This window comes from Apus apus, chromosome 7, assembly GCF_020740795.1.
Source record: "Apus apus isolate bApuApu2 chromosome 7, bApuApu2.pri.cur, whole genome shotgun sequence".
In the NCBI taxonomy this organism is placed as follows: Eukaryota; Metazoa; Chordata; class Aves; order Apodiformes; family Apodidae; genus Apus; species Apus apus.
Window position 1 is genome coordinate 5,930,074 of NC_067288.1, and position 14,085 is coordinate 5,944,158.

Genomic DNA, 14,085 nt, shown 5'->3' on the forward strand with positions numbered 1-14,085 from the left:
TCCTCCTCTACCAGTTCATCGTCTTGATATTGTTTCCATATTTCTCCACTATTTTGTGGTTGTTTATTTTTTCTTGAGCTTGTAAATAATAGGAACTTGAGGAAGAGGAAGTGTACATTCATATATTGTTTATTAGCAACAGCTAATCTGTTGCAGTCACAAATCATGCTTTTGCTGGCAGATGGCAAATGTACACTTTTAGTGGCTTCCAGCTGAGCATAGTTTGTGCTCTTTTCTGAACCAGGGGCATCGTACTGATCTAGAAATCATTCAAAATGCATTAAATGTTTGCCTTTTGACTAGGGGACAAAGCCTGGGCAAGAAGGTGGAGTTGATCTTGGTATAGAAACTATTCAGTTTGGAGCCCCAGCTTCCAGTGGCAGTGACAATGAAGTTGGCCCTGTACTTTCCGAGAAGTCCACTGACAAGCTACCAGAACCAAAAGAGCAAAGACAGAAGCAGCCTCGTGCTGGACCCATCAAAGCACAAAAGGTAAAGTCTTAGTATGAACTTTTAAGCATAAAGAAGTTCAGCCAAAAAGAGGTTGCAAATAATGGAATAGAATACTCTTTCAGTTAAGGCTAGATGTATAAAAATTTTATTCCCCTTTTATATTTCCTAAAATAATAAACAAGTTGGGAAGTTCAGTTCAAGCAGCAAGTGTAAGTCTACAGCATCATAGCCCAGCAGAGTTTGTCCATTGATTCTGTGTTTGGAACAAGGGGTGTGGCTAAAGCAGGGGTGGGGTTATGGATTTGTGGTAGCTTTGGTGGGAGACTGTGTATGTGGTAGTCTTCTGGTTTTGTTATACTGCTTGGGGTTTTGGTTTTCTCTTGAGCTTAATTTGCTCAGGCTTTGAGAGCTGTTTTGAAGCAGCTGTTTCTGCCCTGTTTTTCCTGTATCTCCAGTCTCAGTAGTTCTGCCACTGTGCCTGCCTTGTCACCCTCTAAAATGAGGCATGGTGCCCTGCTTAGTTTTGTAGCCAGATTACCAAGATGAGTAATACAGCAAGCTGCAGGAAAACAAGTGTTTTGATGAAAGGTAGGAATGTTAGAACCACTGATTTGAAGTCTCCAAGTCAAATGCACAGATCTCTGGATAATTTATTTTTCTGCAACCAACCTGGGAAGGCTGGGTAGGTAATCAAAACATCTAAATGTAAAAAAAAAAAAAGATTGTATTGCTTGACCTCCAGAGAAATTAAGGGGCTTCATTCGATCATCATCTTGTATTTCCACTCATCAGGAGCAATACTTTCTCCTCTTGTCATTTAGATTACACTTAGTGATCTTTTACGTTAATGAAACTTACTTTACCTGTTATTTCTGCCTCAAATGCATCTTTACCTGTGCATCACTAGCACTCACCACCAGCTTGTTGGTTCCAGAAAGACAGCAGATAAATGTGACTGGTGACCTAAGAACCAGCTGTTTCAGTCTCGCCTGATGTCTTGAGATTTGGCAGCAGTCCTGATGTAATTAAAGCCTTTATGTCTTTCTATAAGACTGAGTGCTTGGTTGATTTTTATTTTTTTTCCAAAAAAAGCTGAAATCTGAAAGTGCAGTCACACGTAGGAGAAATTTGTAGAATAAATTTAACTTCATCTACACGAGGCACTCAGTGGGTATGCTGCAGTTCATTGTTTGTATTGCAAAGTATAAAACCCATTGAGCAGACAAATATTCAGTAGCTAATACTGAACTATTGTAACCCAGGACATTGCAAATCCATATCTCAAATATACTAGCAGCATGCCTAAAACTGCCCCCATGAAACCACTTTTATAGATGGGAGTGTGTACCTCATACTATGTAGAAAGTAGTTTTGGTTTTAGTGGGTTTTTTTGTTGCAGCTGTTAAGATTCTATTCGATTTCATTAAAAGCAAATGTTTGACTAAATGGTAAATTAATTGGAGATTAACATTTTTGTGTGCTCTTCTGAATGAGAGGGCTGTAATTGTGTAACTGTCTTGGTGACAAAAGTCCAACAAACAATTCCTACACACCCACCACCCCCATGGTAATATTGTTTGCTCTGAAGCCTAAGTACAAACTTATGTTCAGTATCGGTGGTGGGTATAATTGAACTATATGGGCAATATCAGAGGACCAGGCTTGAAACAAAGAGATTTACCTTTCCAAATAAGACCTTGAAGTGTCTGGAGGAATTTCTGCCTCTGCAAACTGTTAGAGCAAAAACTGTTTGGGGTGAGGTGGGCCTGAGGTTCCTGATTGCTGCAATGCAGGGCTCAGCCATCTGCTTCCACTGCTTTCTTCCTTCCCTCTGCAAGCGCTGGTCTCCTGTGGGTACTGAATGCCTTTGGGAAACTCCACCCACCCCAAAGACCAAGGCATTGTTTTGTAAAGAGTCTTCATGGAGTCCTGAAACAGCTGGTTTGTATTTATAGAGACAATACCAGCAGCTTCTGTCTTTCTGCTGTTAAATCTCAAGGAACAGAACTTTAAATTCTGCCTTCAGGAAATTTTTGTGCTGCTCTGTAGTGAAATGAGCTGAGTAGTCTCAGCCAGAAAGGATATGGCTCTTTAAACAGAACACTGAGCTTCCCTGAAGCCCTGCCTTTCGCTTTAATTCAGCTGCACAAAAAAGAGCTACTGAATTGCAGCAGTTACTCCAGCTGTGGTGGCTGCAGTATAAGACAACTCTTGCACATAGGTGTCTTATTTTTACTGGATATCCCCATAGTGCTTAATTCCTAGGGAAAAATGCTGCCGACGTCCATACATCAAGATATCTTTAAATTAAGGTAGTCTTTTCTGGTTTTCTGAGGCACTGTAAAATCCCAGTTGTCTGAAAATTAAAATAACCTGCATGTATAGAGAGTCTAGTGGCTTCTGTGCTTTTCTTGTAAGGTGGCTTTCTTCTATAGGTTTTAACTAGATCTTATTTTAGTTGAGCTCTACCACTTCACATGAAACATGTATTGCTTGAGAACAGTGATTTAGATTTCTAATGTTCAAAATTAATTCATTTCATGTCTGTACTGCTAACTTACTACTCTTCAGAAAGCTTTGTTAGATTTAAACAAAATTATTTTAAGCTTGTTAGAGTGTTTTTGTGGGATAGGACATGGGAGGGAATACATAACTGACAAGTTAACACTAACTTAGCTTCCAGACTTGAATCCAGTAGAAAACAAAGAGTATAAACCTGGTCCTATTGGGAAAGAGCGTTCTTTAAAGAACAGGAAGGTGAAGGATGCCCAGCAGGGAGAGCCTGAGGGACAGGAGAAGCCATCTCCCACTTCTGTCAGAAGTCCAGAACCTGTCACGACAAAGGAAACCAAAGCACCAAGTGAACTAAGCACGGAAATAGGAACAATGATATCTGTATCTGCTCCAGAGTTTGGAACAAACACAAAGGTAAGAAAAACATTTGACAAATTCATGAGCCTTCTGTGTAAAAATATTATTATAATGATGTAATTGACACATGGTTGCCTGCTGATTGTAGTTACCTGGACAGCAGAGTACACTGAATAGCAAATTTGAAACATACCGGTACTGCTTGAATGTTTCGGTTCTCCAGAAGTGGCATGGAGATTCTGTTGGTACAGAGATTAGCTTGGAAGGTTTTAAAGTTCTTTTGCTGCCTTACGAATTTGAAAACTCTGTTCTGAGCCAAGCTGTTCAGAGTGGGACTGGAGCCTGGTAGAGGCAGATTGTGTAAACTTGGGTATATGTGGTACATGCAAGATCAGTGCTTGACTTTCAGCAGAGAACTGAAGTGGTGTGCACAATTGTTGGTTGAGTGCATGGGTGATCTGAAGCTGTAAATTAAGTGCTGTTTTGTGGAAGAAGAAATCTCTAAGCTAGGAAGAAGCTTAAGCATTGGCTAAGGATTGTTCAGTTTACCTAAAGGGTAACGTCAGCTCCTGTTGGCTTGGAATATTGACAAGGTATGTCTTGCAGAACTCCTCGAGGAGGCTGAGGATTCAACATAGTTACCTGCATGGAACTTCTCTGACTTCTCTGTAACTGCTCATCAGTGAGATGGTGACTTGCTGTCGGGATTCATTGTTCTACAGCTCAGTTCTTAGCTGTGGTGCATTGAGAGCACTGGCTGAAAAACATCCACAGACATTTTGCCCAAGGACCTGTGTGGGGCCTGCCCTCACTATGGCAGCATTGCCTTGAGAAAGAACTGCGGTTGTCATCTCTTGCATGTAAACTAATCATACAGTTCAAGCTAGTAGTTAATGGTTAAACCTGCTTTGGTAAAGGAAAATTGCTGCTTGTAGGTTTGTAAAGCAGTTTTGTGAGTTTAGACTCAAGTTTGTTGTGTGTTGTCTTAGTCTTCCCTTTCCTAGTCTTAAGCAGAAATTTTCTGATGTTACGTGGGAAAACTGATCTTCCACAAAAGTTACATTAATAGTTGAAGATTCTGAAATGCAGCTCACTCACAATATATCTTTGTCACCTGCAGTCGGAAAAGAAAATTATAAAGACAAGACAGTTTTGGCAGTTTATTGCTGAGGTGTCATGCAAGCAGAAGATGCTGTCTCAATGAAATTTTGTTACAGGGCAGGTGTTTAAGGAGGATATTTGTGTCCAACAAGGTAGCTGCAAATTTGATTTTTGTGGAATGGTAAATATGTAAGAAAATTAAGTGCTGGGATTTCTCATCCTTCCTGGCAGTTTCCATCTTGTAAGTAGATGTGAATGGCACATCTAGATACCAGAAGCAGATAAAGTACCCTTCTTTTATGCCAAACTAAAAATGTAGAATAAGCACCAGCTTGCTCAAGTATTTGGTAAGAAGGCTTTTTGTTTGTGTGTCATGTGCTTTCTGACTGTCTTTCAGGCTCCTGTGATCAGAGCTCAAGATAAGAGGAGATGCTTCTTTAAAACCTCATACAGAATAGGAAACATACTTTTGATTATTCCAGGCTAACTCAATATAGAGTAGCTCTACTAGAATCAGCATTATTTCATCTCTACAACTGTATTTTTAAAGTTTGGAATCTTCAAAAGGAAGGTCTGGATTTTGTGCCTTTTTGGCCTTAGTTATAAATATGGGTTGCCAAGGTTCTTTGAATTATCACAGTATTAAAGTGACAATCTTCTGGCTTCTGGAGAGAAGACTAGAGTGAAAGGAAATTTTCCAGTTTGTGCTGGATATGAAAATTTCCAATAATTTCCTTGTTTTGTAGTCACTAATAAAAGCATGTAATAATAGGCCTAAGCAGTGCTGTCTTAACAGTTCCAGGTTTTCTTTTCAATTCCTTTTTCATGAGTAGTTCCTAGGGCATGAGTAAGTTTTTGCTAGCAAAGAGGTAGTCATATTTTATATTCTATGGAAATTGAACCAACAACCTGCAGATCTGTTGGATAACCTAAGCTTCATCTAGGTTTTGCAGGAATAAACCAGTCTTGCTAGCTTTTAAAATGAGTTCAAACACTGCTGCGGTCTTGGAGTTTCTGTACTGATTTGTAATGCAGCTATTTTCGCTATTGCTCATTAATGAGGGAAAAGGTGGTGACATCTTATTCATAAGAGCAGTAAGATGACATCAGTCATAGAAGCATATGCATTTAATAATACCAAGACTGTTTTACCTTAGAAACTGTGTAAATATAAATCCAATTATACTGGTGAGATGTTTACGTTTAGAACATAAGCATGATGCTCTGAAGTGATTGCATCTGTTTCTCTTGGGTTTTGCAGTATTTTGGGGGTAAAGGCAACCTGATACATAGGTCTGAATCAGGTAAAACACCTTACCCCTTGCCTTTCTCTATGCTGCCATCTCTTATGGTTTGAAGCTTTCAAGTCACAGCAACAACCACTATCTGGTTGTGGACGTGGCAATGAAATGTTTGCACTGATAGTTGATAATTGTCTTACAGAGATGTCGTCTAGAAGGACACAGACTGTACTTAAAAGTAGATTTTGAGTATTTGGCAAGCTGTCCGTTTTGAGTGACTTAAGTAAGAACAAATCAAATAGCTAATTAATCCCATATAGTATCCTGATACTTTATAGCAAGGTCAGCTCTTAGTTCTGCCATGTCCTTTTTTTCATAGTGTCACTTCAGCTTTTGTCATCTCTTCTTTTTGAGCAAAGTAGGTAGTTAGAAAAAGTTTGCCTCTTCTTTTTCTTAGGTATAAAAAACTTAGAGATAACTTCAAAACAGCATGTACAGTTCTTGCTATTGTTACTCTTACTAGTTTATTATAAAGTAATTAGTTGATTTATTCAATGAAATAGTTGTACAGGAGAATCACTTCATTTGAATTGCAGAAGGTTATGGGGATAAACCATATCTAACAGATTCCTAGACTTAATGTACCAGTAAATGAGGGATGGTGGTTAACCTGCAGCTTATGGAGTAGTGTCTCATCTGCATGTTCTGCATGTGAGTCTTCTTTGTAGAACCATCCAGCATTGTACATCTACTTCTAAGGGCACCAGAGCTGGTGCAGTGGTTTGGTTCTAATTCTAGTGACAAAGCATTTATGTGGTGTAAGTTTCCAAAGTGAAAAAGCTAGCAATAGTCTTTTGCTAGCAATATTTTCTTTTGTAAGGAATTTTAGTGCTGAGACCCTGTAAAATTTGCATCCAAACTTTGCAGGAATTTTAGTAAAGTTATATTAAAAACTTCCTTTTTCTTATGCAGTAAAGCATCTTAAAAAAAAACATAAGCCAGTTAATTACTTCATTAGAAGGACCCTATGATTAAAGCAGCCTCATATGCTTGTCTTGTTCTACCCTAGTTAAGGTTGCTGATTGGAATAAAATATAAACGTGCAACTTGCAGTTTGGTAGTTCAGATTGTGGGAAACATCATAAATCTCATTTTGCAAGTTTTAACAAGTAAAGGAAATAACTAAAGACAGAAAATAGTTCTGTTTCCTTCCTAAATACAAAAATAAGTCAATGTGCACTTGTGTCCTCTCACCTCATGGTTTAGCTTGTAGTCTTTTAGCAAAATGACCTCATCCTTTCAAGGAAGATTCTTTCTTATTTGTATCAGTTAGTATCTTAATGCTTTAATTCCTCTTTTAGGAGACATTGCTATAGGCTTGAGGGGTAAATTGAGTGTGCACTTTTCAAATAGCTTATTGTACAGGCTGGATGCAGTTAAGAAGCATTATGTGGTATTTGCCTTCAGAATCATTGTTTTGGCGAGTTCAGGCACTCATCAGCAGTCCTGCTGCTGCTTTCTCCTTCATTTCCTTCTTAGTGTTTGTTTCTAGAAACATGATAGAGCCTTTTTTGGTCTTCAGACATATAAAACTTTGGAGTTTGCAGTGTTTACTAGCAAGTGGATCTTGGCTAAGGGTAACTCCATTTATGTAACAGTCTGTGGGGTCAGGTTCTGGTAACACCTGGTTGCCTATCCAGAATATGCTCAATAGATACCCGGTGACGAGAACTAAGAAAGTGTTTTAAATTGTCTTCACAGCACTACCAGTGTCTTTTTTGTTTATTGTACATCATTCTCTAGAGAGCTGGGAGTGTTGTTGATGGGACACTTTAGTCAGGCAGTTTATACTTACAGCTGGAATAGTCACTGCCTACAGTGAGGTCCATGAAAGTGAACCTTGATCATTGAGCACGTTAAGGTCCACTTAACTGTGACAAATAAGCTTCAAGGAAAGCCTCTGAGTAGACTGGAAACTTCAGCCCTTCCTTGAAATCCCTGCCCAGTGCAGAAATCTGCACTGGAGGTAGACTTCACCATCCAGAGAAGCTGGGTCTTGTGACTTTCAGAAACAGGACTTAAAGGAAAGAAAATTATTTTGCATATTGCAGCCGTCCCTATGTCTTCTTTTTAATCTGGAGGCCTTATCGTAGGTTCGATTTCTGTATTTATTTAAAGCTATGGAAAGCTTTCAGCTAATATTTTTTACTTTTTAAATAGGGTAAAAGTGACCACAGGCTGAAGGATCTTTGACAGATGTTGTTATACCGCCACAGTTTAATATATCTAGAGCCCAGAGTCTGTTTTGACTTGTCTCCAGATACATGTTGAGGTTATGAGGCAAGCTGTGATTCCCAAGAATTCTTCTGACCTCAGTAGCAATTCAGCAGCAAGGATTGCTTGACACATCTTCTAAGGAAAAAAAATAAAGATGTTAGAATCTTTATCTTCTGTTGCTTGGTGAACTCCTCCTGTAGAAAGGCTGACATCTGTCCAAGAAACTCAAAATCTAATTTAGATAAGGGAGATATTTTAATGGAATTATTTTTCTTCACAGGAGTCTGTAACAGACTACACTACACCCTCTTCTCATCCTAACACAGTGGCTACTAGCAGTACAAAAATGGAGGAGACTTTGGTGACGAACGTAAGTCTTATCGCAGTGATCATCTTGACTTTGAAGACAAGAAAATACTTTCACACATCTTTAAAGCACAGCATAGTGCCTTTAGTAAACAAGTCACTGGCGTTTCCTTCAGGTTAACTAGCTGCATTGTCCAGTAATCTTGCTGTGAAGGATAGTTGGTGTGATTAGTATCTGTTCTGGAATTGGTCAGGTATTTTCCTCTCTTCTCAACAACCACAATGAGCTATAGAAAGCACAAAGTGGAGATGTTTTTAGGGGCAATTCTGAAAAACGGAGGACAGACATGAGGAGAGAGCATGCTCTCAGCAGCAGTTGGGACTTGAACCTGGTATCAGTAGCAGAGTTCTGTAGGTGAATATGAAGAAAGGCTTTTACAAACAAAGCAGTTTTGACCTCTGGCCTGAAATGACAGGAACTACATGTAAAGCCAGCAGCTTACTGGTTTCTGAAAGCAGACAGGCTTTCAGTTGTTCAGTTGCTTGTGGTCCTCGTAAATGATCCTGACTGTGTGAGCGTGGCATGGTGGTCGAGTGGACCAGCTGGGTTGTGACTTGTAGCAAGGTCAAGTTTCTCTTGAGTGTGCTGGGATGTCAGGTTGGCAACTTGGGTGTTGTGGTTTTTGTTGTTTGAGTAGCAGAAGTAGAATTAGCTCAGAGTTGAGTCACTTGTTTGTGAGAGGAAAGAATCATACAGTAGGATCACAGGGTTTTACGAAGATGTCTTGTGAATTCCATCTAAAATGCTTTTCAGCTTGCTGCAGCATCCTTTAATGCAGTTTTGATGCAATGCTGGTTGAACTTGCTCTTATGCTGTATTTTCTGGTGGTGGTGTGTTTGTGCCTTTGGCATTTAGCGTGGAAGACTGAATTATTTTGTGTTAAGGATGTTAGTGTATGCTCCCCTGTGGTGTGTTGGAGATGGATTTGCAACACAGGAAGTAGGGGCTCCTGACCACAATGGATCTGTGCTATAACCTGCTTCAAAGCTTCAGTATCTGTCTTTTGGATTAGCTTTATCTTGTACAGTGGAAGTCTATTAGCTGTGCTGTGAATGGAGAAAGAAATGGTCAGAAGTAATAGTCTGGCCACAGCAGTATTTTTTGTACAAATAATTTAAAACTTCTAGGAAAACCATCAGTGTTTTCTTAGGCAAAGATAGCAATAGCATTATGTCAAGTTTATTTCCTTAAGTTTCACATCTTTCATGTTTTGCAAGAAAAGATACCTGAATTCAGTTATTGGATGGCAGATCTGTTTTGTTTGATGGTCCTGTGACTTGAGAGGTTTATAGCTTCCTCTTTTCAGAAACTGCATCTCAGAACTCAAGGTCACAAAGCCCATGTACTGTATTGGTACAAAACAGGCCAAACTTGGCTTGGGAAGAATTTTTGCATATCAGTAAACTGAGATGGTACTCTATAAAGTAAATCCCAAAGCAGAAAATTGGTATTGTTTAGGCAGAAGACGTGGACACTTCAGAACCTTAGTCTTCAGCCTCTGACAGAGAGTTGAGAAGCATCTCAGCACCTGCTGAATGGCTTTTTCCTGCCTACCAAATTTTCACTTTATTTTATCAAAATCTCCCTGCCAAATGCTCAAGCCTTGAAGAAATTGTAGCTCACTTAATAAAGCTTGAGCTTTGTTTTTCTGGGGCTTTTGTAGTAGACGTAGTTAGAATGTGATGTGTGTTGCCTGCCTTTCAGGTGCCCCTGCCCCACACCCTTCCCCTCCCTAGGAGGGAGACTCTACAACAGAGCTCCAGCCTAACTCCAGTTTCTCCCGCTACCGTCGACCTCACCCTCAAGGTATGTACTACATCCCTCTAAGGGTCGTTTTCTTGCATGCAGGGGAAAAAGTTAATGGAGAACTTGCTGGTGAACCTTTTTTTTTTTTAGAGCCTTCCTTTGTTTCCTCTGCTGAACTGCTTTTGCATATAAACGGATGGCTGAAACACGAGGCTATCAAAGGATGCATTTAAATTATAAATCTAACCCTGTTTTGCATTAACACTTAGCATCTCAACCAATCCTGGCTCCCACTGCCCTGGAAAAAGAGTTTTAGCAGGTACCATAGTGTTGTTGACAAGCCATCAGAATCTGAGGGGTTTTTGAGAGTTTAGCTTGAAGTTGCCTAGCTTGGTATCAAAGGCTGTAAGGACTTGCTTGGTAAGCTGAGCTTGATTTCTTCTTAGCTGTAAGATTTTGGTGTAGTGAAAGTGTGGTTTTGAGTTGGATGGCTAAAGTTTTCTAAATAATGAATCGTAGGTGGTCTGTTGGTGTCTGTGAAGGGCAGTTTGATTAGCTAGTCAGAATGTGTTTTGTTATAAACGTTGTTTTCTGCTCTCCAGTGTAGAGCAGGTGTGTAGATGATTTTGAATGGTGCTTTCCAGTTTTATTGGATTTTGGACTTTGTGCATTGTATAACTCACTAACACAGAGTTGTGCTCTAGCTTTGCTACTGTATCTTTAGAAGTTTTTGGTCTTTTTTTTGTGTGTGTGTACTAGATTGGCTTTGTGATTGTGACTGCAGGTGAGACTGTACAAGTTGAAATATCATTGCTGCTTCTAGTGTTCAGGAAGAGTGATGTTTGAACTTATTTTCTCTAAATTTTGGAAAGAAGAATAGGAACTAGGGGTTGGAAGCAGAACTAACACGTTGGAGAAGCTTGCTTGTCAGTCCCAGGGAGACTTGTGTCTCGCTGGCATGGTTTGACAGCTCCTTGCTTGTGTTCCCTGCAGCTGATAATTATTAATGATCTCTTGTTGAATCTTTGCTTTTCTTTTGTTAACACTTTGTTTCCTGGGGAAAAAAAAAAAAAGTAACACACTTTGAAACAGTAGACCAGCAAAAATGGGGAGAGGGCTGGAGAAGGACAAGTAATTTTAACAAAAATCTGGTTTTCTGTTGCATTTCTGTGTAATAAGTTACTGTGATCTGACTTTCTGGCGTCAGAAAGCATTATCTAGAGTAGCAGTCTCTACTGTTCTGGTGTTGGTGATCTGATTGTCTTCTCAGTGGATGATAGATCTTGGATGTGTGCAAATATGTTGAAGATTCATGTTTTGATGCTACCTTGAAGAACACTGACCAAAATCTGAATGGAAAGGCATTTAGAAGGAGCTTTGTCTCTACTTTCTATTTTTTTGCCACTGAACTCTACCTCCTTTTTGCTGAGGTCAACAAACTTGTTTTGAAGCACACACTGAGGCTGTCTCTTTCTCAACAGGCTTTCTGATCCAGACAGAGCAGAGCTGCTCTTTAGGTTATCCTTTTTAATATAATCAGTGCTTCTTTTAAGAGATACTTACAGAGCAGCAGAGAGGAAAGCATTTTCTTCCTTCCCTTTAAAAGAAGAAAATCCCCAGGCTCTACCTTCATAAGGGAATGACCCTTGCATCTCCTCTTTTCTCCATCCCCTGTCATTGAGGAAACTCAGCAGGGGAGTTCAGCCACACTTGCACCTGCTACTTGGTGTCGTTCTGCCAGTGTTAGGTGCTCATATGGGAAGACTTGTCGAGTTCTCTTGTCTCCTTGGAGTAACTTTGCCAAAGACACCTTTACTGAGGCAGACATCCTCTTGAGAACTTAGCTGACAGAGCAAGTGGTAGGTAAGGAGCTGAGCAAAAGAAAGTCCAGCACAGTCTTAAACAGAGCTCCCTGGCCCTCTTTCAGGTTCCAAGATTCCATCTAAAATTCCTGTGTAGGCATCTGGCCCAGAATCTGACACCTTTGGACTTTATTTTTCTGATAATTTAAACTTTGGCATATAAACACATGGATATTTATCTCTTGTTAAGCTTTTAGGTCGTATGTGCTGAACCATTATTGCAGTGTGAAGGCCCCAGTGACTCAACAGTGAAGAGAAGCCTGAAGCAACCATGATTTCCAATCTGTGCTTTCCTTTTCACATAACTAAGCAAGCAGTGAAATTACTTTTCCCAGCCTCACTTGAGAGCCTCTTACTCCTTTGTAGGTGGTGCTGCATAGGCACTCCTAGAGTACCAATCTCTTGTGCATCTTTTCTGGCTTAAGAAATTAAGAGATTGTTAAGGAGATCTCTAAAAGCAAAGCTGATAGAAAACACAGGGCTCTGTTATCTGCCCTTTACTGCAAGTTGGTTAGGTTGTGGGATGATCTGGGATCTTGGCAGTGGTTAGTTTTGGAAGACAAATGCAGTATGTAGGCTCTAGCTTTTGATAGGAATAGTTTCTGCGGGATATCATTAAACTTATTGGACATGGTAGGAGCTTCTGTGTCTTCTCTATTGAGACATTCACAGGTACTTCACTCTCTCTTAATACCAGTGCAGTACAAGATCATTACCCTGTCTTACCAGAGCCTATAGTGTTCAAAAAGGAGTCTGCAGTCTTACTGTACTCCACCTTAGGCAGTGTCCTTTCCAGGAGATTGATAATACATTTTGGGGTTGGCCCTATCTTCAAGAACCAGAACCAATTTGGAGGAAAATGTTGCGGAGGGAAAGCTGAGAATGGTTGCTGGGGAACAAGATCTCAAAAAGGAAAATGAGTGACTTACCTCCAGATGATTTAATGTGTAACAAGGTTTCCCTCTTCCCCCTTTCCTCTCTTGAGGAATACAAAACTCCACTTTCCACTTGAGTGTGTATTGATCAGCTGTTAACCACTACTTTTGGTGTTGCTTTGCTTTTTTTATCACTCCTGAAGCATCTAAACAAATAACTTAAATCATGTTTGTTGTGTCCAGACTCATGTCAAACAGGATAGGTTGAAAGTACGACCTTCAGAGACTCCCAGTCCCTGTTAGGGGGCTGGATTGGTCAAGGCAGTGAGGTCAGATTTGTTGATGAATATGTATTTTTGCGTGTATGTGTAGCATTAAAGACAGCACCCAGCCTTGAGAAGCTTACAGTCTGCCAGGTGAGCCATGTCAACCTGTGGCATCCAGCTCTACTAGCAAAATCTTTGTTTCAGCTGGGGACAGCTGAAGGTTGTAGAGAAGTCCATGGACTGTGTTTAAGCCTTTTAAGAGTGTAGTTTTAATATTTCCTTTTCAGTAGTTCCTCAAAAGTGTCTCAGTTCAGATTTGGCATTGCATGTCTGATGTTGCCATAATGAGATTGTTACTGGGTGCAGTAAAACAATAATTCTTTCCACTTTTAGTGGAAGATAACTGTATAAAATATTTAAATTGAGGTTTCATCTTTCTTGCTGTGCAAGATTTAAACTCTATTATTATAGAAATAGAGGAGCATGAAGCATTTTTAGCACCAATGGAAAGCAGTGTGCACAAGCTGTGTCAGCTCCTGATTGTTTTATTGAACAGCAGTTGCTTTGGAAATCTAAATTTGACAACTCTTGTGTTTACCAAATTTTGCATTAGATCTTTTTGGTGGTCACTCAGACTGGATTATTTACCAAGAAAGCAAGGGGCCAGTTCATTGAAATGGCCCAAATAACTTGTAAGCAAAGGGCTTACGGTTTTTTACCTTTTGCTCACTGTCTTTTGCTCTTCATGTCAAACAAAACCAAGCCCGATTAGTGTGAGTGAATTCTCTATTGAGCATTGAGTGTTAAGATGGTGAACTGTGCACATGTGCAGTTGGAACAGATGAAAAGCTCCAACTTCAAGCTGTATGCTTTTTGCATGAACAGACTTGCACGATTATGGTGACTTTTACAAGAGGCTCGCATGAAGCCTGAATTGCCTTTTTACCTAAAAAGAACTGTTAAAAGAAGACAACTGTTTGACTTGTTGAAACTTCCTAATAGATAAGGAAATTTGTTTTCTTTTAA

General features: G+C 39.8%; 1 protein-coding gene across 18 annotated transcripts in view; it reads left to right on the forward strand.

Moving 5' to 3' along the window:
* Window positions 1–14,085, forward strand: part of PRRC2C (proline rich coiled-coil 2C) — a 70,902-nt gene that overhangs the window by 41,430 nt on the left and 15,387 nt on the right. For 14 of the 18 annotated variants that reach the window (XM_051625664.1, XM_051625663.1, XM_051625677.1 and 11 more), the window contains 4 exons: window positions 304–492; window positions 3,130–3,381; window positions 8,224–8,313; window positions 10,015–10,116. In XM_051625664.1, coding sequence (XP_051481624.1) covers window positions 304–492; window positions 3,130–3,381; window positions 8,224–8,313; window positions 10,015–10,116 — 633 coding nt within the window. The remainder of the gene's footprint in view (window positions 1–303; window positions 493–3,129; window positions 3,382–8,223; window positions 8,314–10,014; window positions 10,117–14,085) is intronic. The other 4 variants (XM_051625674.1, XM_051625680.1, XM_051625673.1 and 1 more) reach the window with 3 other exon arrangements.